The sequence below is a fragment of the Oryctolagus cuniculus genome, chromosome 8 (genome assembly GCF_051225735.1).
Source record: "Oryctolagus cuniculus isolate XC-2025 breed Fujian yellow rabbit chromosome 8, ASM5122573v1, whole genome shotgun sequence".
Taxonomy (NCBI): Eukaryota; Metazoa; Chordata; class Mammalia; order Lagomorpha; family Leporidae; genus Oryctolagus; species Oryctolagus cuniculus.
In genome coordinates, this window is record NC_142874.1 from 104,616,185 (window position 1) to 104,639,549 (window position 23,365).

The 23,365-nt window shown below is 35.8% G+C and overlaps 1 protein-coding gene across 7 annotated transcripts in view; it reads right to left on the minus strand.

Moving 5' to 3' along the window:
- CCSER1 (coiled-coil serine rich protein 1) overlaps positions 1 to 23,365 on the minus strand; it is a 1,433,531-nt gene that overhangs the window by 1,149,804 nt on the left and 260,362 nt on the right. For 6 of the 7 annotated variants that reach the window (XM_002716991.6, XM_051819561.3, XM_089302625.1 and 3 more), the window contains exon 4: positions 9,172 to 9,265. In XM_002716991.6, the coding sequence (XP_002717037.3) occupies positions 9,172 to 9,265 (94 nt within the window). Of the gene's footprint in view, positions 1 to 4,147; positions 5,257 to 9,171; positions 9,266 to 23,365 lie in introns of those variants that run through there. The other variant, XM_089302627.1, reaches the window with a different exon arrangement.

Sequence of the window (23,365 nt, forward strand, 5' to 3'; positions counted from 1 at the left end):
TTTGCTGATACTTTTTTTTATGGCCCAGCATATGATCTATCCTAGAGAAAGTTCCATGTGCTGATGAGAAGAATGTATATTCTGCAAGGGTGGGATGAAAAGTTCTGTAGATACCAGTTAGGCCCATTTGGTCCATTCTGTCAATTAGGTCTGTAATTGGCCCATACTGTTAATTAGGTCTATTATTTCTTTGTTGACTTTCTGTCTACATGATCTTTACACTGATAAAAGTGGGGTGTTGAAATCCCCCATTACATTGTATTGGAGTCTGTGTCTCCCTTTAGATCTGTTAACATTTCTTTTCAATAGCCAGGTGCCTTGGGATTGGGTAGATATACATTGATTTCACTCATATCTTCCTGTTGAATTATTTCCTTAAGCATTACCTAGTGTCTATTTTTGTCTCTTTTAACAGTTTTTGTGTTAAAGTCTATTTTGTTTGATAATAAGATGGCTAGACCTGTTCTTTTTTGTTTTCTGTTAGCATGGAATATCTTTTTCCATCCTTTCACTTTCAGTGTGTGGGTATCTTAGGGAGGTGTGTCTCTTGTAGGCAGTAAATAGATGCATCTTGTTTTCTTAATCTATTTGGCAAGTCTGTCTTTTGATTGGAGAATTTTGGCTATTTATATTCAAGATTACTACTGATAAGTAATGACTTGGCCCTGCCATTTCCCCATAAATATTGCTATTGTTCGCTTTAGATTTACCTTGTAGTTTTACTGGGAGAATTTCTGCATTCACATTCTTTATTTTATTTATTTATTTATTTATTTTTTGACAGGCAGAGTGGACAGTGAGAGAGAGAGAGACAGAGAAAAAGGTCTTCCTTTTGCCATTGGTTCACCCTCCAATGGCCGCCACGGCTGGCGCACTGCGGCCGGCGCACCACGCTGATCCGAAGGCAGGAGCCAGGTGCTTCTCCTGGTCTCCCATGGGGTGCCGGGCCCAAGCACTTGGGCCATCCTCCACTGCCTTCCAGGGCCACAGCAGAGAGCTGGCCTGGAAGAGGGGCAACCGGGACAGAATCTGGCACCCCGACCGGAACGAGAACCCGGTGTGCTGGCACCGCTAAGTGGAGGATTAGCCTATTGAGCCATGGTGCCAGCCTGCATTCACATTCTTCATAACGATGACTATCATTTCATGTTTCTGTGTATAGCACATCCTTAAGCATCTATTTTATAAGGCTGGATGAGTGGTGACAAATTCCTTCAATTTCTGTTTGTTATGGAAAGTCTTTATTTCACCTTCATTCATAAATGAGAGCTTTGCAGGATATGGTATTCTGGGTTGGCAGTTTTTTTTTTTCTCTCTCTTAAGACTTGGACTATATCTCGCCATTCAGCTGTGAATCTCATTGAATATTCTCTGAAAGTAATCTGGCATTTATCTCATGAATAATTTAGAAACTTTTCTTTATGTTTTACTGTGGAAAGTTTGACTATAAGGTGTCATGGTGAAGATCTTTTCTAGTCATGTCTATTAGGAGTTCTGTGTGCCTCATGTACTTGCACTTTCTTACTCCAAATTGGAGGAGTTTTCTGCAATTACTTCACTGAACAGGCCTTCCTTTCTTTAAGATTTGCTTGTTTATTTGGAAGGCAGAGTGTCAGAGAGGTAGGGGCAGAGAGAAGTCTTCCATCTGCTGGTTCACTCCCCAAATGGCCACGATGACTAGAACTGGGCCAATCTGAAGCCAGGAGCCAGGAGCTTCTTCCAGGTCTCCCGCACAGGTTCAAGTAGCCAAGCAGTTGGGCCATCTTCCACTGCTTTCACAGGCCACAGCAGACAGCTGTATGGAGCAGCCGGAACTCAAACAGGCACCCCCATAGGATGCCAGCACTGCAGGCAGTGGCTTTACTCAGTATACCACAGCACTGGCACCGAAATAGGCTTCTAATCCATTCTCTCTTTGCACACCTTCAGGAATTCCTACGACCTATATGTGGGTTGGTTTATAGCATCCCAAAAATTTCAAATCTCCAGCACTGTTTTTAGATGTTCTAATTTCTTTTTTTTTTTTTTGGGGGGGGGGTCCTGACTCAAAAACTTCCAAAGATTTGTCTTCTAGCTCTTCTAGCTTGGATATTCTTTCTTCTGCCTCACCAAGTCTGTAACCACTTGTGCTGAGCTCTAACTCTATTAGAAAAATGTGATATGCACTTCACATAAAAAGTGTCACCCATTTAGGCTGGGGATACTTTGAAATAAAAATATTGCCATTTTGTAAATGAAGAAACTGGGGCCAGAAAGATCACTTGTCCAAGACCACTGTGACAGAACTGGAATTCTAACTGAACAGTGTCTGCCTCCAGAGTGTCTGTTCTCTTTCCAGATTAACTCATACTTTATTTGGAATGGATCTTTATGGGAAACTTTTCTCTCAGAGTCATTAACTTGAAATGACTTAGGAAAAGAGTTGGGCCCCTTATAGGCAGTTTTCCTTAAAGAGTAAGTCATTGACAAAGGCTGAATATATTCAAGGTATACAATGTAATATTTGGCATATGTATTTATTGTGCAATGATTACCACACTCAAATCAATTAACACATTCCTTGTCACCCATACTGTATCTCAGACCCCAAGTAGTTCATCCTATAACTGAAAGTTTATACCCTTTGACCAATATCTCCCCATCTCCCCATCTTCCCAAACCCTGGCAATCACTGTTCTACTCTCATCAATTTAGATCTCTAGCTACTAATGGCTAATGATTACATACTATTCATAACTGGTGGTAACATGGGAGCCAAGACTAGCATTGGATAAATAGTATTTTAAATAATATGTTCCAAATGGGCATATTAAAATGTTTTAATTTTCCTACTTTTAACTTCAACTCATTCCATTAATTATGATGTTTCACTATCAAAGTAGCCAGATTTCCCATCACCTTCTGTTACTATGAGAATATTATTAGGAGAAGCCTAAATAAATAGATGACCCTTGTTATAGTTTACTGTGAGATGAATAAAGGTTAAATATTCCAAAGCCAAAATCCAAATTCTCATAAAGGATCCAGTGCTTGTTATTTAATCAGCTTTTAAATAACACCATTTGGAGAAAATCCATCTTACTCATTAACCCAAAGGTTATATTTTATCAACAGTTCCTACTGGAGGATTCATCAGAAAATAATATTGTTTGACATCAGATATTCTAGTCTGCCGTATGGTAATCACCCTATGTCTCACTAAAGTACCTAACAACTCCAGTGTAACTACACTCTATATTTAAATGATTCCTGGGATATGAGACATGGCAAGGCACTGGATTTTATTTTTGGATTAAGCAAGATCCTTACAATGCTCCAATTTTTTGCTACACAGATTGGGGCACCTTTTAGAATTGCTTCTATTCAATTCATAGTATGACATCCCCATCTTAGACCAAAGGGGACTGCTGAAATAATGTGTAATTTATAAAGACCTGTGGGTAGAAGATCTTTCAGTTCGGAGAAAAAGAATTCCTTTAAAAGATTGCATTTACTAACTGAATGACTGATGATACGTATTTTTAATTGTGAATCTGGTGGCATTTCTTTCATCACATATGCTAACTGAGCATTCAAAATAACATTTTCAACTTGCTATAATAATACTAGTCTACATTTTGTATGCCAACAATACACATGACTTCATGATATCATTACTTTAGTGTTATCTGCCTAATTATTATTTTATCTTGGTTATAAATGTTTTTGCAAGAAGCTTCAATGAATAGAAAAAATATCTCAAGTGTAAAACTATATAATGACAAATAAATAAAACATGTTTTAGTATGTGTCTTCAGATGATACAGTTCATAATACATACTTCACTTTGAGAAAATTTTAAAGTCATTTATTTGAGTCTTAGAAATAATAAATGCTAGTCAGTTTTGTTGGTACTTTTTTTCCCCTAGAACAAGGATGAAGTATTTCTAACAAACAGAACTTGTAACATCTGTCCTGCCCAAATTTATGGCAGTACCACACTTATACAAGAAATAAGTGAACAAAGATAAAAAGTAGGAAGGGACACTATTTTTTTAATTTATTAAAATACAAACAATAGTATTTCACATTTTCTAATAAAAATCACAGTGTTTGATCATGTACACTTTATAAATGATTGATTAAATGGAAAAATACAAATACAATAGTATTTTACATAGTGGAAACAAAAATATATAATACTAAATGTTGATAATCCTGAATTTAAAAGATGATACATATCAGTTATTTCACTAAAAATACTTTCCAGAAAAATAATTTAAGCAGTATATTAAGTAAATATAATTAAAAACATCTGGAAAGCTTATACATAGATTTTTTTAGAATTTACAAAGATAAATCTAGATAACACCAAAAACAGCTTAAATTATTCAGAAGAGTTGCTTTTATTTTTTTCTCCTCAATGCTAGTTTTTTCTTTGGAAACTCACTTTGAATTTATTTATCTTTCTTTAATTAAAACAGTTCTCTCCTGCTTTCCTAAAAAATGATATATCTTATTTTATTGTACTATTATTTATATTATCTTTTTATGAAGGAAGACATGTTAATTTAGGAATCCACTGACACATCTTTATAGACTAAAAAAGTTCATGAAATTTTATTCCAGATATTCAGTACAGTAGTCAAAAGACAAACTTTGTACACTAACTGAAAATTTATAACTCACTTTTACATGAAAGTACAGAGACCAGAGAATGAAATGAAAAGCCCATTAAAAGATGCCCAGAACTATTTAATATACATTAATAAATAGTCATCTTTACATAGGTAGCTACAATGGTAAGCACAAACTTAAATAGAAGCATAATGAAATATATAAATATTTAGCATGAACATTTTTATGACACAGACCTTGAATCACACAACTCAGATTGGCTGTTTTTCTTTTGTTCATGCTATTGATATTTCACCTGGGCTCACAGATGTGCTTCAGCTCATACTGCTTTATAAAACAAGTAGGACACCAACCAGCAAGGATTAACAGAATATGAACATAAATAGATGTAAATTTATTATACATTTTATTAAATTTTAGAATGGTTCTCAGCTTATTAAATTACCCAGTATAATCAGCATCTATACATGTTGTTAAATGAGAAGAAATATTTTAATTATAGATTTTTTGACTCTGTCTAGAAAAATACATGTGAGGTCTTTAAAAATTTCATGGAAGATGCACATTATCATGTAATCTCATTTTCCATGAATATTTTGAAGTATCCTTGTTGGTCTCTTAATTTCAAAGGCGATTTTTCTATAAGTAAATAGAACATAAATTAAGCCTTATTTTTATGATTTCAGTTCCTTTATGGGTATTATATCATGTCCAAAGATGTATATATTGTACATAAAATCAAGTTAATGGATACCAACTGAGCACCTACTATGTATATAAGTTAGCACAGTAAAGAAACAAGCAGAATTTACACATACTGTGTACATGTGGTGATTTATTTATGTTAAACTGAATAAAATTTAGACTCAATATTTCAAAATAAAAATATTTCTAGTCTTTTAAAAAGTTATCTTGGCATTATACTAAGCTATACTATAAAGTACTGTAAATCTTCATTATAAAATCCGTAAAACCAAAAATGTGTGTCTTAACTGAATAAAGTTTTCTTCAAACATTTTATTGATTTTTCCATAATATGGTGGTATAACATAATGGTATGATTATTTTAGTTTTCAGACTTCCAAACATCACTTTTCTTTTATTAAAGCCATCATTTTAGAATGTTTTACACATTAATGAGCTCTATCAATACCAATTATCAGCAATTGCATTTTATAATCTGATTTTTAATTGTTTAATAAATTATTTGAAACCAAATCAACCAGACAGTTTGTTTCTCAACTATTGTACATTAACATGTAATTGCTGTTTTTTGAAAACTACTTTATGTGGCATCTGAAGTTGAATCATTTTTCAAGAAATATTTCATTAAGTGACAGTAAACAAACTGAAGTTACTGTATGAGATATTTTATCAATCAAAGCTATATTTAAAATATGTAAACTATCACCATTTATCTTATGAGCAATATGGTTAAATCAATTGATTCATATGGTATCCTAATTTAGGTTTCAACAGAGACTTACAGATTGAAGTAAACACAAGAGTCACACTATATATTATATCAATCTAAAAAGTAATTATTCTAGGAAAGGAAAATTAAGTTTAAAGCTGTTAATTTTTGTCCCTACACAAATACATTGAGCTATGATTTTAGGTTGTTTTTTTTTTTTTTTTTTGGACAGGTAGAGTTATAGACAGTGAGAGAAAGAGACAGAGAGAAAGGTCTTCCTTCTGTTGGTTCACTCCCCAAATGGCCGCTACTGACGGCATTGTGCCGATCCGAAGCCAGGAGCCAGGTGCTTCCTCCTGGTCTCCCACGCGGGTGCAGGGGCCCAAGCACTTAGGCCATCCTCCACTGCCTTCTCGGGCCACAACAGAGAGTTGGAATGGAAGAGGAGCAACCGGGACTAGAACCTGGCACCCATATGGGATGCCGGTGCCGCAGGCGGAGGATTAACCAAGTGAGCCACACGCCAGCCCCTAGATATTTTTAAAAAACTATTCTTTGCTCTTCTTCAGGTTGTTACCAAATGTAGTTGCAGGTGCTTCACAATTTACAGTTTTTTTTCAATTATTACTTATTTTTATTATGAAATTCTTCAAAAATAGAATATCATAATTCATGAGTCTTTTTTTAAAAGATTTGTTTATTTATAAAAATCAGAATGACAGAGAGAGAGGGAGAGATACACAGACAGAAAGAGAAAAGAGAGCTTCTATCCACTGATTCATTCCCTAAATGGCCATATCAGCAGGAGATGGGACGGCAAAGCCAGGAGCTAGGAGCTTCATCCAGTTCTCCCACATTGTTGGCAAGAACCCAAGCACTTGGGCCATTGTGTGCTGCTTTCCCAGGTGCCTTAACAGGGAGCTGTATTGGAAGTGGAACAGCCAGGACACTAGCCCATACAGGATGCCACTGTTACAGCGGGCAGCTTTACCTACTACCCTACAACACCAGCCCCATTAATTCAACAGTCTTTAACTCCATAATTCCTAGTCCTTCCACTTCACACAGCAGTTGCCCAGTTTTGATAATTTTCAAAAATATTTCAACTTTGTTTTATCTATTTTCTCTCTCCAACTCTTTTTGTTAAAAATAAATCCTAGAAATTGTACTGTTTCAAACATATATATATATATAGAGTTCCTTAAAAGAAAACAAGACAAAATACCTTTACAATGTCCAACTACATAAATTACTATTCTGTAGTATATTGAAAGGCCATACTCAAATGTCTCTGCCTAACTCAGAATCAAGATTTTACAAGGATTGATATCTTTTTACAAAAGTACACTAACAAGAAAGTCACATGGAACTTGCCTCTTTTAGTCTACAGCTGTCACTATTCCCCTTTTATCAAGCCATTAATCAGTTGAAGAAACTAGATCATTAATCCTGTAGAACTCCCCACATGCTGTAATTGGTTGCTAGCAACCTTATTGTGCCTTTTAACATTTGCTCGCCACCTATATCAACAATTCCTGTAAAATCAGTTTGATCTAATTAAGTAGGGGAGAGGACAAGAACACTCCAGAGGTGTGCTCTCAGAACCACATTTTCAGGAAAAAAATGACTGGTTAGAATATAAGTGATGCAGTGGGATTAATCGGTGTGATAGGACCAACCTAAGCCATCACTGTAAAGTGCTCCATAAACAATATATTTTTACCATCATAACACAGTAGACATGGACACCTTCCTCATTCTTTTTTAATGACTGCTTATGATATCACTGCATATTCAATAAATATCATTTATGGACATTTGAGCTGTTTCCAATAGTTTGAAATAAATAATTATATGTATAAATTATTTTGTAGTTGGCCAGTATACAGGATATCTAGAAGTTGATTAGGTGGATCTGAAGTAAATGAGTACATAGTTTTGCTAGATATTGACAAATTCACCTTCAAAGGAGTGAGCCTTTGCACATTCCTACCATTGTAGCCCTTTAAGACAAATGCACATGAAAGATAAAACTGTAGAAATGATTGCAAAAGTGAGAAAAATCACATTTTAAAAGAGATCTCCATTGCAGGAATAATGCCCTGACAAATTTTTATCCTAATTTTGTATTCATTAAAAATATTTAAAAGTAACTTCTTTTCTTATATAAGCCTAAAATACAGAGTTTAAGAAAATATAAACAGTGTTATAGGCTAATTCTGAAAACTTCTAGTATGTTGTCTATGATACAAAGATATTACCATTTATAGAAATTCCTCATGAAATTGAAATAATTAAAGATTATTTCTAATTCCATTGTTAAAAAATAAAGATGCTAAGATTCAGGAAGTAGTTGATTTTCTCAAATTTATGATGTAGGATCCAAGATTTTAAAGGTCTAGTTTAACATTATTTCATTTTATCTAAGGAATGACTATGCTAAAGGCATTATTAACAATAAAAAAGAGAATTAAGAAAGCATACCCATGCTGTTAAGTATCTAACTTTGAATGAACATTTAACCCCTATAACCTACTTGGATTTGTAATATGGCATTTTATGCTTTAATACAAATTCAAACTTTCACAAATATAGTGGGTTCATTTCTTAACAAAAATTTTTCTCCTGTATATGTGTTTATGCATATGTTTGTGTGGTTGCTATAGGTAATTATTAACTATGAGATCAACTGCTGCAGCAATATTAGCTCAAGTAGTTATTATTGAAATGGCTGAGATTTGGAACAGCAAATCTAGATCCACAAAATTTCCATTTAGTTAAATAAAATAAATGAAAGTAGGATTGTAATCTCTGTTTTCTTCTAAAAAGGAAGAGAAAGCACTAGCTTGTTTTTAATTGTTAAGCATTTAATTAGATTTCTTTCTTCTTCAAAATTATGCTTGTTTTATACTTTCTTATATAACTGTCTTCAATTGGATTTATAATTCCACAATATATTTTAAAATCATTTAAGACACCAGAATCATGTACCCGTGGTACCCTCAATGTTCCTTGTACATAAAATATAAAAACTGGAGACTGAAAGTACTAAATGCAATCTAAACAATATTTAGCTTACTAATTAAAAATAATTGGCCACAGCAGAGTTCTATGTTATTAAGCACTTGTTCAACACTTACCTGAGGGATGAAGATTCTGTTCTTCTAAAAATTCTAGATCAAGCATTAGATCGTCTTCATCTAGTTCACAAGATCCCAAATTATTCAAAACATCCTAAACAAAAAGCAAAATCAATAATTAAGAGTCCAAAATTCTATGAAATAGGAAATACCCACATACAGAAGCTCTGAAGCATAAAGAACTCTAGAATTAAATGTATTCACTGAGTCTCAAAAAGTCTTTCTTTTTTACAGGCTTTAAATTCATCAATCCAATAAAAGAAAAACAAACAAACAAACAAAAAAAAAAAAACCTCACCCTCTCTATCTGCTGCATTTCAAATAAAAAAAGTAAATCTAAGACAAAAACAATGTAAACATTTCACATCACTTTTGAACTGATTTAAATGTTACCATAATTTTAAAGAACATGGAACTCTGTCAAACTCTTTTTATGAGGCCAGCATTACTCTGATATCAAAACCATAAAAAGGCACAACACAAAATCTACAGACATTAATGACTACAGATGCAAAGATTCTCAACAAAATATGAGCAAATCAAATCCAAAACCACATAAAAAAATCATACATCATGATAAAGTAGGATTTACCCCAGAAATGCAAGGGTGGTTCAACATTTGCAAATCAATAAACGTCATAAATCACATCAATAGAATGAAGAACAAAAATCATATAGTCATTTAAATAGATGCAGAGAAAGCATTTGGTAAGACTCAACACCCTTTCATGATAAAAACCATCCACAAGTTAGGTATAAAAGGTACAGTCCACATAATTATAAAGGCTACATATGAAAAACCAAAAGCCAATATCCTACTGACTGGGGAAAAGGGGAAAGCACTTCTCTTAGATCTGAAACAAGAAAAGGATATCCACTCTCACCAGTCTTATTTGTTATACCACTGGAAGTTTTAGCAAGAGCAATTAAGGAGGAGAAAGAAATAAAAGACATAAAAATTGGAAAAGAGAAAGTCAAATTATCCATGTTTGCAGATGACATGATGTTATACATGGGAAAACCTAAAAACAACCAATAAGCTGTTAGAATTGATAAACTAACTCAGTAAAGTTGCAGGTTGCAAAATAAACATAAAAAGAGTAGCATTTTTTATACTAATGATGAACTCAGAGAAAGAGAAAACAAGAAATAAATCCCATTCACAATAATCACCAAAAAATCAAATATCAAATATTTAGGAATGAATTTAACCAAACAAGTGAATGATCTCTACAATGAAAATTATCAAACATTGATGAAAGAAATCAAGACACACACAAAAAAATGGAAAGATATTCCTTGCTCATGGATCCAAGTAATTAATATTAAAATGTCTATACTACCTAAAGTAATCTATGGAGTCAGTGTAATCCCTATCAAAATAACAATGCCATTCTTCACAGAATTACAAAAAAAAATCCTAAAATTCACATGGAATCACAAAAGATCCAGAATAGACAATGCAATCCTGAACAAGAATAATCAACCTGGAGGCATCACAAAATCTTCCTTCAAAGAATCTAAAAGGCTAGAGTAATCCAAAGAGCATGGTAACGACATAAAAACTGATACACAGATCAATGAAACAGAATAGAGGTCTCAGAAATTAATCCACACACATACAACCAACCAAGTTTTGACAAAAGTGCTCAGATCACACAGTGGAGTAAAGATAATCTCTTCAATAAATGATGCTGGCAAAACTTGATTTATAATGTAGAAGAATGAACCTAAATTCTAAATTCATATCTATCACCATATACAAAAAACAACTCAAGATGGATCAAAGACTTAAATTTAACACCTGAGACTATGAAATTGCTGGAAAAAAAAAAAAAAACATAGGAGAAACACTCCAAGACACTGGTCTTGGACAAGACCCCCAAAGCACAAGCAACAAAAGAAAAACTAAATAAATGGGACTATATCAAACTCAGAAGCTTTAGCACAGCAAAGGAAATGATCAATAGAGTGCAGAGACAGCCAACAGAATGAGAAAAAAATATTTGCAAACCATTTATCTGACAAAGAATTCATATCCCAAACACATAAGCAACTTGAAAAACTCAACACCAAAAAAAAAAAAAAAAAAAAAAAAAAAAAAAAAAAAAACAACCATTTCAGTTGAGAAATGGGCAAAAGACTTCAATAGACGGCTCTCAAAAGAAGAAATACAAATGCATAACAAATATATGAAAAAAAGTTCAATATCACTAGACATCAGCGAAATGCAAATCAAAACACAATGAGGTATCACCTCACTTGTCAAAATGGCTAAAGTCCAAAACACAGAGAGTAAAAAATGCTGGCAAGTAGGTGGACAAAGTGGAACACTTACACACATTGGTGGGAATGTAAATTAGTGTAGCCACTGTGGAAACAGTATGCAGCTTTCTTTAAAAACTAGAAACATTGGGGCTGGCACTGTGGCGCAGCAGGTTAACACCCTGGCCTGAAGCACCGGAATCCCATATGGGTGCCAGTTCTACTCCTGGCTGCTCCTCTTCCGATCTAGCTCTCTGCTATGACCTGGGAAAGCAGAAGATGGCCCAAGTCTTTGGGCCCCTGCATCCACGTAGGAGACCCGGAAGAATCTCCTGGCTCCTGGCTTCAGATCGGCTCAGCTCCAGCCATTGCAGCCATTTGGGGAGTGAACTATCAGATGGAAGACCTCTCTCTCTATCTCTACCTCTCTCTGTAACTTTTTCAAATAAATAAAATAAAAATCTTTAAAAACTAAAAAACATAAAAACTAGAAACAGACTTGCCATGACCCAGCCATCCCACTACTGGGTATGTATACAAAAGACTTGAACACAATGAATCAGAGATACCTGCAGCACCATGTTTATAGTAGCACTATTTACAATAGCCAAAATTTGGAATCAACCAAGGTATCCATCATCAGATGAATGGATAAAGAAAATGTGGTATATGTACACAATGGAATATTATTCAGCTATAAAAAAGAATGAAATTCTACCATTTGCAGAAAAATGGACACCATTGGAGGGCATCATGTTCAGTTTAATAAACCAGACCCAGAAAGACAAATAATGCATATTCTCCCTTATAAATGGGAACTAAAATTTTTAAAACAATCAAACAAAAAAAGAGAAATATGTGTGTATGACTATTGCTCCAAATATAGTTTTGTAAAGCTTTGTTTTATACCTTTGTCAAACCAATGGTTAAGAATGGTATACTACTAGAAAAATGGAAATAATATTAAGGAAAGCCAATGATATTGTTAAATGACACTGAATATTTTAGTTCTCAGGATTAAAAGTCAAGAAATTGGTATTTTTAAATAAATCACACTCATTTTAATAATTAGAATGAAACACTACTAAACTTTAGAAGCATACATGATCCATGAATAGAGCACAGTGGTTTGAAAGGTAATAAATACTCCCAAGTTTAAGGACATCTTTCTCCCAGTGAAGGTAAATAATAATTTAAACTATGAACAAAATCAATTGTTCACTGGTTAAACCTGTTCTATGCTGTGGCAGACATATCCCAATTAGAGGAAGTTACTTATCTAAATAGCAAAAAAATCTACTAAAAATGTGAAACAGGGGCTGGCACTGTGGTATAGTGGGTTAAGCCACCGCCTGCAGTGCCAGTATCATATATATGGCATCAGTTCAAGTCCCAGCTATTCTACTTCTGATCCAGAATCCTGCTAATGCACCTGGGAAAGCAGTGGAAGATGGCCCAGGTATGTGGGTCCCTGCACTCACATGGGAGACTCAGAAGAAGCTCCTGGCTCCTGGCTTTGGATGGGCCCAGCTCCAGCCCTTGCATACATTTGGGGAGTGACTATACGGATGGAAGATCTCTCTCTCCAATTCTCCCTCTCCTTCTCTCTCTCTGTAACTCTGCCTTTCAAATAAATAAATAAATCTTTAAAAAAGTGAAACATAATATTAACACAACAAAAGAAACAAAGCTGTACATGCATTGAATCTGGAAAAGAAATAGTTTACAAAAGGGCAATTTGGTGAAGATAGGATTATCAGTGTTTATTAAACATGGGCCAAGAGACAGAATCTTAATCTGGTGGTCAGAAAAACCTTAGTCAAACAAACAAACCAAAAGGTACATCTCATATTTTTTTGAACCAAATAATTTTAAACTTGCATGCTTACTTTATTAGACTGATATTAGCCTCTCATGTGAATGGAAGGGGAGAGGGAGTGGGAAAGGGGAGGGTTGTGGGTGGGAGGGACGGTATGGGGGGGAAGCCATTGTAATCCATAAGTCGTACTTTGGAAATTTATATGCATTAAATAAAAGTTAAAAAAAAATCATATGAAATCCTAATCCTAATCCTAATCCTAATTAATATGAAATCCTTAGCACCTTAGAATGTGACTGTATTGGGAAACAGGACCCTTAAAGAGGGAATTAATATTATATGAAGACATATGAGTGGAATGAGAATGCCATGCCAAGATGGCTGCTGGCAAGCGAGAGTCATTTACTCAGGAATGGCTTTGAAACCCACCTGGCAACGGAGCCTACCTGGCAACAGGCTGTGATTGGGTGGCTTCGGATATTGCCTGGCAACAGGCTGAGATTGGTTACAGCACAGACTGCCCCTTGACCAGACTGGCTGCCTTGGCTATAAAAGCTGTTGTACCAACTGAAATAAACAAGTCCGGGCTGCTGGCCTCTGGCCCGCTTTCACCCAACTCCCAGGGTCTGTGTGGTGACTCTGCGCCTGTTGCCCCCACCACGCTCCTCCTCTCAAGACGACGACAGCAAAAAGTGGACCCTAATCCAATGTGATAAGGCACTTACAAGAAGAAAATAAGACACAGACAACACAGGCAGAGGGAAGACCACGTGAAGACACAGAGAAGGCCGGCGCCACGGCTCACTTGGCTAATCCTCCGCCTGCGGCACTGGCACACCGGGTTCCAGTCCCACTCAGGGCACCGGATTATGTCTCCGTTACTCCTCTTCCAGTCCAGTTCTCTGCTGTGGCCCGGGAGTGCAGTGGAGGATGGCCCAAGTCCTTGGGCCCTGCACCCCATGGGAGACCAGGAAGAAGCACCTGGCTCCTGGCTTCAGATCAGCGTGCTGCGCCAGCCACAGCAAGCCAGCCGCACCAGCCACTGGGGGGTGAACCAACGGCAAAAGGAAGACCTTTCTCTCTGTCTCTCTCTCTTTCTCTCACTGTCCACTCTGCTTGCCAAAAGAAAAAGAAAAAAAGACACAGAGAAACTTGTTGAAGTGAAATGGACACTATGAGAAACAGTGACTTGATCAGCTCTTGTCCTGACGGTTGATGTACAATGTAATACTTTATCCATTTTAGTTTTTTTTTTGTTCTAGTACCATTGGTTGAACTCTGTAATTAACACACAATTATTCTTAGGTGTTTAAATTTTAACTGAAAAGTGATCCCTGTTAGGAATTTGGAAAACATTATGTTGAGTGAAATAAGCCAATCCCAAAGGGACAAATACCACTTGTTCTCCTTGATAGGTGACAACTAACTGAGCACCAAAAAGGAAACCTGTTAAAGTGAAATGAACACTATGAGAAACGGTGACTTGATCAGCCCTCACCCTGACTGGTGATGAGCAGCTTAATATGTTATCCCTCTTAGTATTTTTTTTGTTTGTTCTACTTAATACTTTTGGTTGAATACTGTAATCAATACACAATTCTTAAGTGCTGAAACTTAACTGAAAAGTGATCGCTGTTAAATATAAGAGTGGGAATAAGAGAGGGAAGAGATGTGCAATTCGGGACATGCTCAAGCTGACTTGCCTAAAACGGTGGAGTTAGAAACATACCAGGGGATTCCAATTCAATCCCATTGAGGTGGCATGTACCAATGCCATCTCACTAGTCCCAGTGATCAATTTCTGTTCACAATTGATCGTAATGATAGGACTAAGAACCAAAGGGATCACATAAACAAGAATAGTGTCTGCAAATACTAGCTGATAGAATCAAAAAGGGAGAGAATGATCCAACATGGGAAGTGAGATACACAGCAGACCCATAGAATGGCAAATGTCCTAATAGCACTCTGGCCTCATAATCAGCCCTTAAGGCATGCGGATCCGGCTGAAAAGCCCATGAGAGTATTTCAGGCATGGAAAGCCAAGACACTCTGGGGAAAAAAAAACCTAAATGAGAGATCTCCACGAGTGAGATCCCAGTGGAAAGAATGGGTCATCAAAGAAGGAGGTACCTTTCTCTGAAGGGAGGAGAGAACTTCCACTTTGACCATGGCCTTGTCTAAGAATGATCAGAGTCAGTGAACTCAGGGGGCTTCCATAGCCTTGGCAACTCATGGCAAGAGCCTAGGGTGATTACTGATGCCATAAACAAGAGTGTCAATTTGATAAGTCAACAACAGGAGTCACTGTGCACTTACTCCTCATGTAGGATCTTTGTCCTTAGTGTGCTGTACATTGAGATCTAATGCTATAACTAGTACTCAAACAGTATTTTTCACTTTATGTTTCTGTGTGGGAGCAAACTGTTGAAATCTTTACTTAATGTATGCTAAACTGATCTTCTGTATATAAAGAGAATCGAAAATGAAAAAAAAAAGACACAGAGAAAAGACAGGCCCTTGGAAAGCTAAGGAGAGAGACGTCAGGAGAAATCAAAGCTGCCTACACCTTGATCTTAGACTTCCAAGTCCCTGAACTGTGGTGAAAAAATTCTGTTGTTTTAGCCACCCAATCCATGGTATTTTGTTGTGGTAGCTCTAGCAAACTACAACCAACAATATTCAGAAGCCAGTGAAAGAAGGAACAAAGGGACAAAATACACAAATGAATGTCTGGGGGTCAGCACTGTGGTGCAGTGGGTTAAGCCACAGCCCAAAGCGCCAGCATCCCTTATGGGCATGGGTTCAAGTCCAGACTTCTCCACTTTCAATTAAGCTCCATGCTACTGTGCCTGAGATAGCAGCAGAACATGGCCCAAATGCTTGGGGCTCTGCACCCACATGGGAGACCCTGATGGAGCTCCTGGCTCCTAGCTTCAGACCAGCCAAGCCCCCCGTCATTACAGCCATCTGAGGAGTGAATCAGCATATGGAAGTTTCTCTCTCTCTCCCTCACACCCGTGTATGTGTGTGTGTCTCCTTCTTTCTCTGTAACTCTAACTTTCAAATACATAAATCTTTAAAAATAAATAAATAAATGAGAAATGTCTGGCAAATAAGTGTCATCTTTTCTAAGAATGCCAAGTAAGGACATACTTCACATTATAGGTTTCTACAAGGTAGTTTTCACATCATTCTTCACTTTTCTGTCGAACCACCACCCTATCCACCCAGCTACAGAGGGATGTACCAGAATATTACATGAGCCAAACCACCTCCTTGGTGAATGGTTCAACATGGGCATCCCAAACCCAATGATTGAAGCCCTTTCCATTATAAATGAGAAAAATTTCTGGTGATGATACTGCAAGATACAAAACACTGTTAACACAGGGTCCATGAACCTAAGGATGTAGCCAAACCCAGGGTAAGCCTATTTGAAAAATGAAAAATGGCATAGCAGTAGGTCCAGCAGTTCCTGAGGGCCAGAGTCACACATGATCTTCTCAAGATTAGTTTCTCTAACCTTCTTTTGAATTTTGACAGCTACAACATCAATCAGCAATTTTAAAACAAAATTTTTAAGGATTTGATTTCTTTAACACAGAAATACTTAAAAACCACATCATTGCTGTTCCAACATTTCATATGAGAAAGTAACACCAATAAAGTGAGAAAATTAAATTTGGAAAACTCACTATATTGCTCGGATTTTATTCTCATTTTGCAGGTGACTCTTGACACTGGGCTAGCAGGGTCCCATTTATCACGGGCCTAGATGAATTGCTTCTTAAATCTACTCATTCTAAATTGCTTTGCTATGATATCTTGCTTACAAAGCAACTTTCTTGTTAGTGCAGCAGCAAGTCTTTGAAGCCAGTGAAACCTCATAATAAAAGGAGGTTACAGAAGAAAAATCAATGTGAATTTATAAACCTAAAAGGGATTATCTTTTCCTTATCTTTCACTGAAGTAGACCAACAGTGGTAAAATTACTTTTGCCCATAGCTAGCACTTAGGTGGCAACACTAGCATTTAGATACCTATGTTGAATACCATAACCAAAAAAAGAACCAGCATTCTTTGGTGATTAGGGAAAAGAGGGGGTGGGACGAGACAGAAAGAGGGACAGGAAGGAAGGGAGACAGAAAGGAAAGGAAAGGAAAAGGGACAAAAGACTGAACCAAGGAGGTACCTTACACCTTACACAAAAATCCACTCAACATGGATTAAAGACCTAAATCTACGACCTGACACCATCAAGTTACTAGAGAACATTGGCAAAACCCTTCAAGATATTGGCACGGGCAAAGAATTTCTGGAAAAGACCCGGGAGGCACAGGCAGTCAAAGCCAAAATCAACTAATGGGATTGCATCAAATTGAGAAGTTTCTGTACTGCAAAAGAAACAGTCAGGAGAGTGAAGAGACAACCGACAGAATGGGAAAAAATATTTGCAAACTATGCAACAGATAAAGGGTTAATAACCAGAATCTACAAAGAGATCAAGAAACTCCACAACAACAAAACCAACAACCCACTTAAGAGATGGGCCAAGGACCTCAATAGACATTTTTCAAAAGAGGAAATTCAAATGGCCAACAGGCACATGAAAAAATGTTCAAGGTCATTAGCAATCAGGGAAATGCAAATCAAAACCACAATGAGGTTTCACCTCACCCCGGTTAGAATGGCTCACATGCAGAAATCTACCAACAACAGATGCTGGAGAGGATGTGGGGAAAAAGGGACACTAACCCACTGTTGGTGGGAATGCAAACTGGTCAAGCCACTATGGAAGTCAGTCTGGAGATTCCTCAGAAACCTGAATATAACCCTACCATTCAACCCAGCCATCCCACTCCTTGGAATTTACCCAAAGGAATTTAAATTGGCAAACAAAAAAGCGGTCTGCACCTTAATGTTTATTGCAGCTCAATTCACAATAGCTAAGACCTGGAACCAACCTAAATGCCCATCAATGGTAGACTGGATAAAGAAATTATGGGATATGTACTCTTTAGAATACTATACCGCAGTAAGAAACAACGAAATCCAGTCATTTGCAACAAAATGGAGGAATCTGGAACACATCATGCTGAGTGAAATAAGCCAGTCCCAAAGGGACAAATACCATATGTTCTCCCTGATCGGTGACAACTGACTGAACACCAAAAAGGAAACCTCCTGAAGTGAAATGGACACTATGGGAAACGGTGACTTGATCAGATCAGCATAGCCCTGACTGTTAATGAACAACTTAATACATTATCCCTCTTAGTTTTTTTGTCTGTTCTACTTAATATGACTGGTTTAATTCTGTAATTAATACACAGTTATTCTTAAGTGTTGAAAATTAACTGAAATGTGATCTCTGTTAAACATAAGAGTAGGAATAAGAGAGGGAAGAGATGTATAATTTGGGACATGCTCGGGCTGACTTGCCCCAATTGGTAGAGTTAGAAACATACCAGGGGATTCAAATTCAAGCCCATCAAGGTGGCATGTACCAATGCCATCTCACTATTCCAAGTGATCAATTTCAGTTCACAATTGATCATAATGAAAGGACTAAGAGTCAAAGGGAGCACATAAACAAGTCTAGTACCTGCTAACACTAACCGATGGAATAAATAAAGGGGAGAGTGATCCAACATGGGAAGTGAGATACTCAGCAGACTCATAGAATGTCAGATGTCCTAAATAGCACTCTGGCCTCAGAATCAGCCCTAAAGGCACTCGGATCTGGCTGAAAAGCCCATGAGAGTATTTCAGGCATGGAAAGCCAAGACACTCTGGCAAAAGATCTCTGTGAGTGAGATCCCAGTGGAAAGAACAGGTCTTCAAAGAAGGAGGTACCTTTCTCTGAAGGGAGGAGAGAACCTCCACTCTGACTATGACCTTGTCTAAACAAGATAAGAATCGGAGAACTCAGAGGGCTTCCATAGCCTTGGAAACTCATGACTGGAGCATAGGGAGATTACTGATGCCATAGACAGGAGTGTCAATTGGTAAAGTCAACAACAGGAGTCACTGTGCACTTACTCCTCATGTAGGATCTCTGTCCTTAATGTGCTGTGTATTGAGATTTAATGCTATAACGAGTACTCAAACAATATATTTCACTTTGTGTTTCTATGGGGGTGCAAACTGTTGAAATCTTTACTTAATGCATACTAAACTGATCCTCTGTAAAAAAAAAAAAAAAAAAAGAAATTATCAACTCCCAACTTGACTCTCACTGGGATTAAACATGACAATAGGTCTGATCTGATTTCATCATCATTTAAAAAAAAATCATCTATTATTTTTCACTTTATGTTTCTGTGTTGGAGCAAACTGTTGAAATCCTTACTTAATGTATACTAAGCTGATCTTCTGTATATTAAGATAATCGAAAATGAATCTTGATGTGAATGGAAGGGGAGAGGGAGTGGGAAAGGGGAGGGTTGTGGGTGGGAGGGACAGTATGGGGGGAAAGCCATTGTAATCCATAAATCGTACTTTGGAAATTTATACTCATTAAATAAAAGTTAAAAAAAAATTTCAGTATGTCAAAGGTGAAAATTTCTAATACTCAAAGATAAAAGCTAAAATTAAAGATATAAAAAGGCACTGAGTACCAAAAAAAAAAACAAATAAGGTAGAGAATATTTAATTTCTACTGTTTTAATAAATTGCAAATACTTCAGTACTTTATTTTTCTGATTATATATTTATGTTTATAAAATGTGGATATGTATGCTTTTCTCTCTCAGCAGGGATCATAAGTAAAGTAGTGGCAACACAGTTGTTCTAGGTCAGGAATAGAAAGAACTGATCATCCTTAGGGGTCACAAACAATAATCAGGTAAAACAGGAATTCATGAATTAATTAACACTAATGATTATATACCAACTTAATAGGGTGCAACTATATGTTTCAAACATTTGATAAAATATCAGAATGTAATCTGTAATCTGATAACTAAGCAAGAATGGCCTCTCTCTTTTGGGACAGATAAAAGCATTAAAGAGTCCTACATAACAGGAAATAATAATGAAAATATAACAAGAATAATAATGAAAGTCCATGAGTTTTTAATAATGTTACTATATGAGGTCTATATATCATAACAACAGGAAAATTGTTATATAAGAAGTAATTAGGACATAAAAAGAAAATCATTTTATGAGAGGACATCAGTATTGCAAAAAATTAAGTAAGTACCTAAAGAAGAACACTGGAACCAAACAGGGAATAACAGGAACCCTGTAAAATACACAGCCCTGTGACGGCATCAAAAAGAGAGGATCAAAGCTAATCAGCAACCACAATCCTGGCCCTTGTAGCCACAGAAGAATCCCCACGGTAGGGCAAAGGGTAAACTGGACACCCCCAACACAGCCACCGCATATTACATGGCAAAAGGACGAATCTATAGTCTTCACAGACAAGGAGCCCCCTAAGGGGAACTACCTGTGCTATGCATAGTAACTTTGCTGCAGAGAACAACCTCACACTGCATCCTCTCAATCTTTAGAGAAAACATGTGGCACAGGAAGTGTGCACCATCGGAGAAGGTCCTTACTGTCAGAGTCGATATTGCCCCAGGGGACAGAAGTGCCTGCATATTCCCATCCCCTGGGCCCACACCACACAAGCAGAAAATACTGCCATCTGATGTTTTTCAGTACCACACAGCACATTCTCTAGAATAAACCACGGATATTATGAAAAAATTTAAACAAATTCAAAGAAATCAAAATCATTTCATGTATTCTTTGACCACAACCACAATGGAATAAACAAAATCAACAACAAAAAGAAACTTTAGGAATAATACAAATGAATGCAGTCTGAACAACATGCTTCTGAATAAACAATGGTTCACTGAAAAAATCCAAAAAGAAACTTTAAAAATTCTTAAATGAAAATGGAAACATCAAAATTTATAGGATACAGTTTAAGTATTATTAAGGGACATTTATAGCAACAGTACCTACATCAAAAGAAAATTATAAAGGTCTCAAATAAATAACCTAATGACCCGTATCAAGGAACTAGAAAAGCAGGAATTAACCAACCTAATATTATTAGAAGAAATATGAAAGATAAAAATAGAAATATATGAAATAGACAAATATGAAAGATAAGTGAAAGGTCAGTTGGTTTTTTGAATACAACTGACAAACCTCTTGCTCAACTAATCAGTGAGAGAGAGAAAAAGAGGACTCTCAAATAAAATTAAAGATTTTAACAAGAGGTAATACAACAGACAGCTCAGAATACAAAGGATCATAAGGAACTATCATGACCTGTTTACCAACAAATTACAAAAACTGGAAGAAATGGATAAATTTATAGATATATATAAATTATCAAAATTAAACCACAAAGACCTGAACAGACCAATATATGAATGATGACATTGAATTATTAATAAAAAGTATTCCAACAATGGATAGCCGAGGACCACATAGCTTTACTGCTAAGTTCTACTGACTGTTTACAGTAGAACTAATACCAGTTCTTTTCAGATTATTCTAAAAAGTTGAAAGGGAAGGAATCACATCAAACTCATTATATACAGGCAGCATTATCCTGATACCAAAACCAAAAAAGGACCCAACAAAGAAATAAATCTATTGACCAATACAACTGATGAACATACATGAAAAAAAAGCTCACAAAATACTAGCAAATCTAATACAACAGCACATGAAAAAGATGATTCACCATGATCAAGTTATGCTGGGGATCCAGGGATGATTCAATATATACAAATCAATAAATATAATACATCCTATCAATAAAATGAAATCAAATGATAAAAATCAAATGATCATTCCACAGATGAAGAAAAGGCATTAGATAAAATTCAATATCTATTTATGACTTAAAAAAACCCTAAACAAGTTAGGTATAGAATGTACCTTAAAATCACAAAGGCTATACATGAAAATCCATACCAAACATCACACTTAATGGTGGGAAAGCTGAAAGCAATTCCTCTAAGATCTGGAACTTGACAAAGATGTCCAATATCACCACTCTTATTCAATACTGTATTTAAAGTTTTAGCCAGAGCAATTAGACAAGATAATAACTAACAAGTATATAAATAGAAAAACAGGTAATCAAATGTCATTCTAAACCCTAACGTATGATCTCCACCCACTTTCCAAAATTGATCACTGCAAGCATTAACTATTTTCTAAAGATGCCATTTGCATTTCTTTCATTAACACAACTGCTGAGAACATTTGTTTGTCCAAAGGCCCAAAGAGCAAATACAAGGGAATGTATACTTTACCATATGATAGACTTTTTGGAATAATACGATATTTATTATTATTTAAAAACAAAAAAGCTTCACTTTTTTCTTAAAAAAATGGTTCTTTTAAAAAACTCCCTTAGGTGTAGCATGTTCTGGAACATAAAGCCTAAAACTGTCCCACATTAAGTGGAATGTATCTACGTAGGGATAAATATGCACTATTTATTGTATTTTGTACTATAGAGTAAGTCAAGAAAAACATTTACTTTTCTTAATCTTTGGGCTACATCTGAGCAGAGTTCTTTGTGCTTTTAGAATCTCTCTACTGCTGTACTATGGCAATATATTAACAAAACTCATTAACCTAATAGTATCTGATTTATATTATAATATGATAATAATATGTCATTTAATTACCTGGAAATAATATTTCCTGTTACAAAACTATTTTGATAAATAACAGTAGTATCCTTTTCACATCACCAATGTTTAAAATCTATCAGATGTTTTGATGAAAATATATTATCCAGGAAAACTACTCAGATATAAAGAGGAGGAATGCTTAAGAGTTATTCGTTGCTAGCTTAGTTGTCTTAGAATTTTTGAGGTATGCTTTGTCCCCTTAAAGTTGTCATCACAACCTCACTAGAAATGTTTATTTCTCACCACTCTCAGTTTATGAGATTCTGAAAATATTATGGGAGTCCCATGACTTTATTATTCAATTAAATACTCAGTTGGATTTTGTAATAGAGAACCTAACATACAGATTGTTAAACAAGTTATCTCAAAGTGAACCATAAAGTAAATCAATACCCTCTTGATAACGATTACAGTTGCATTAAAAAAA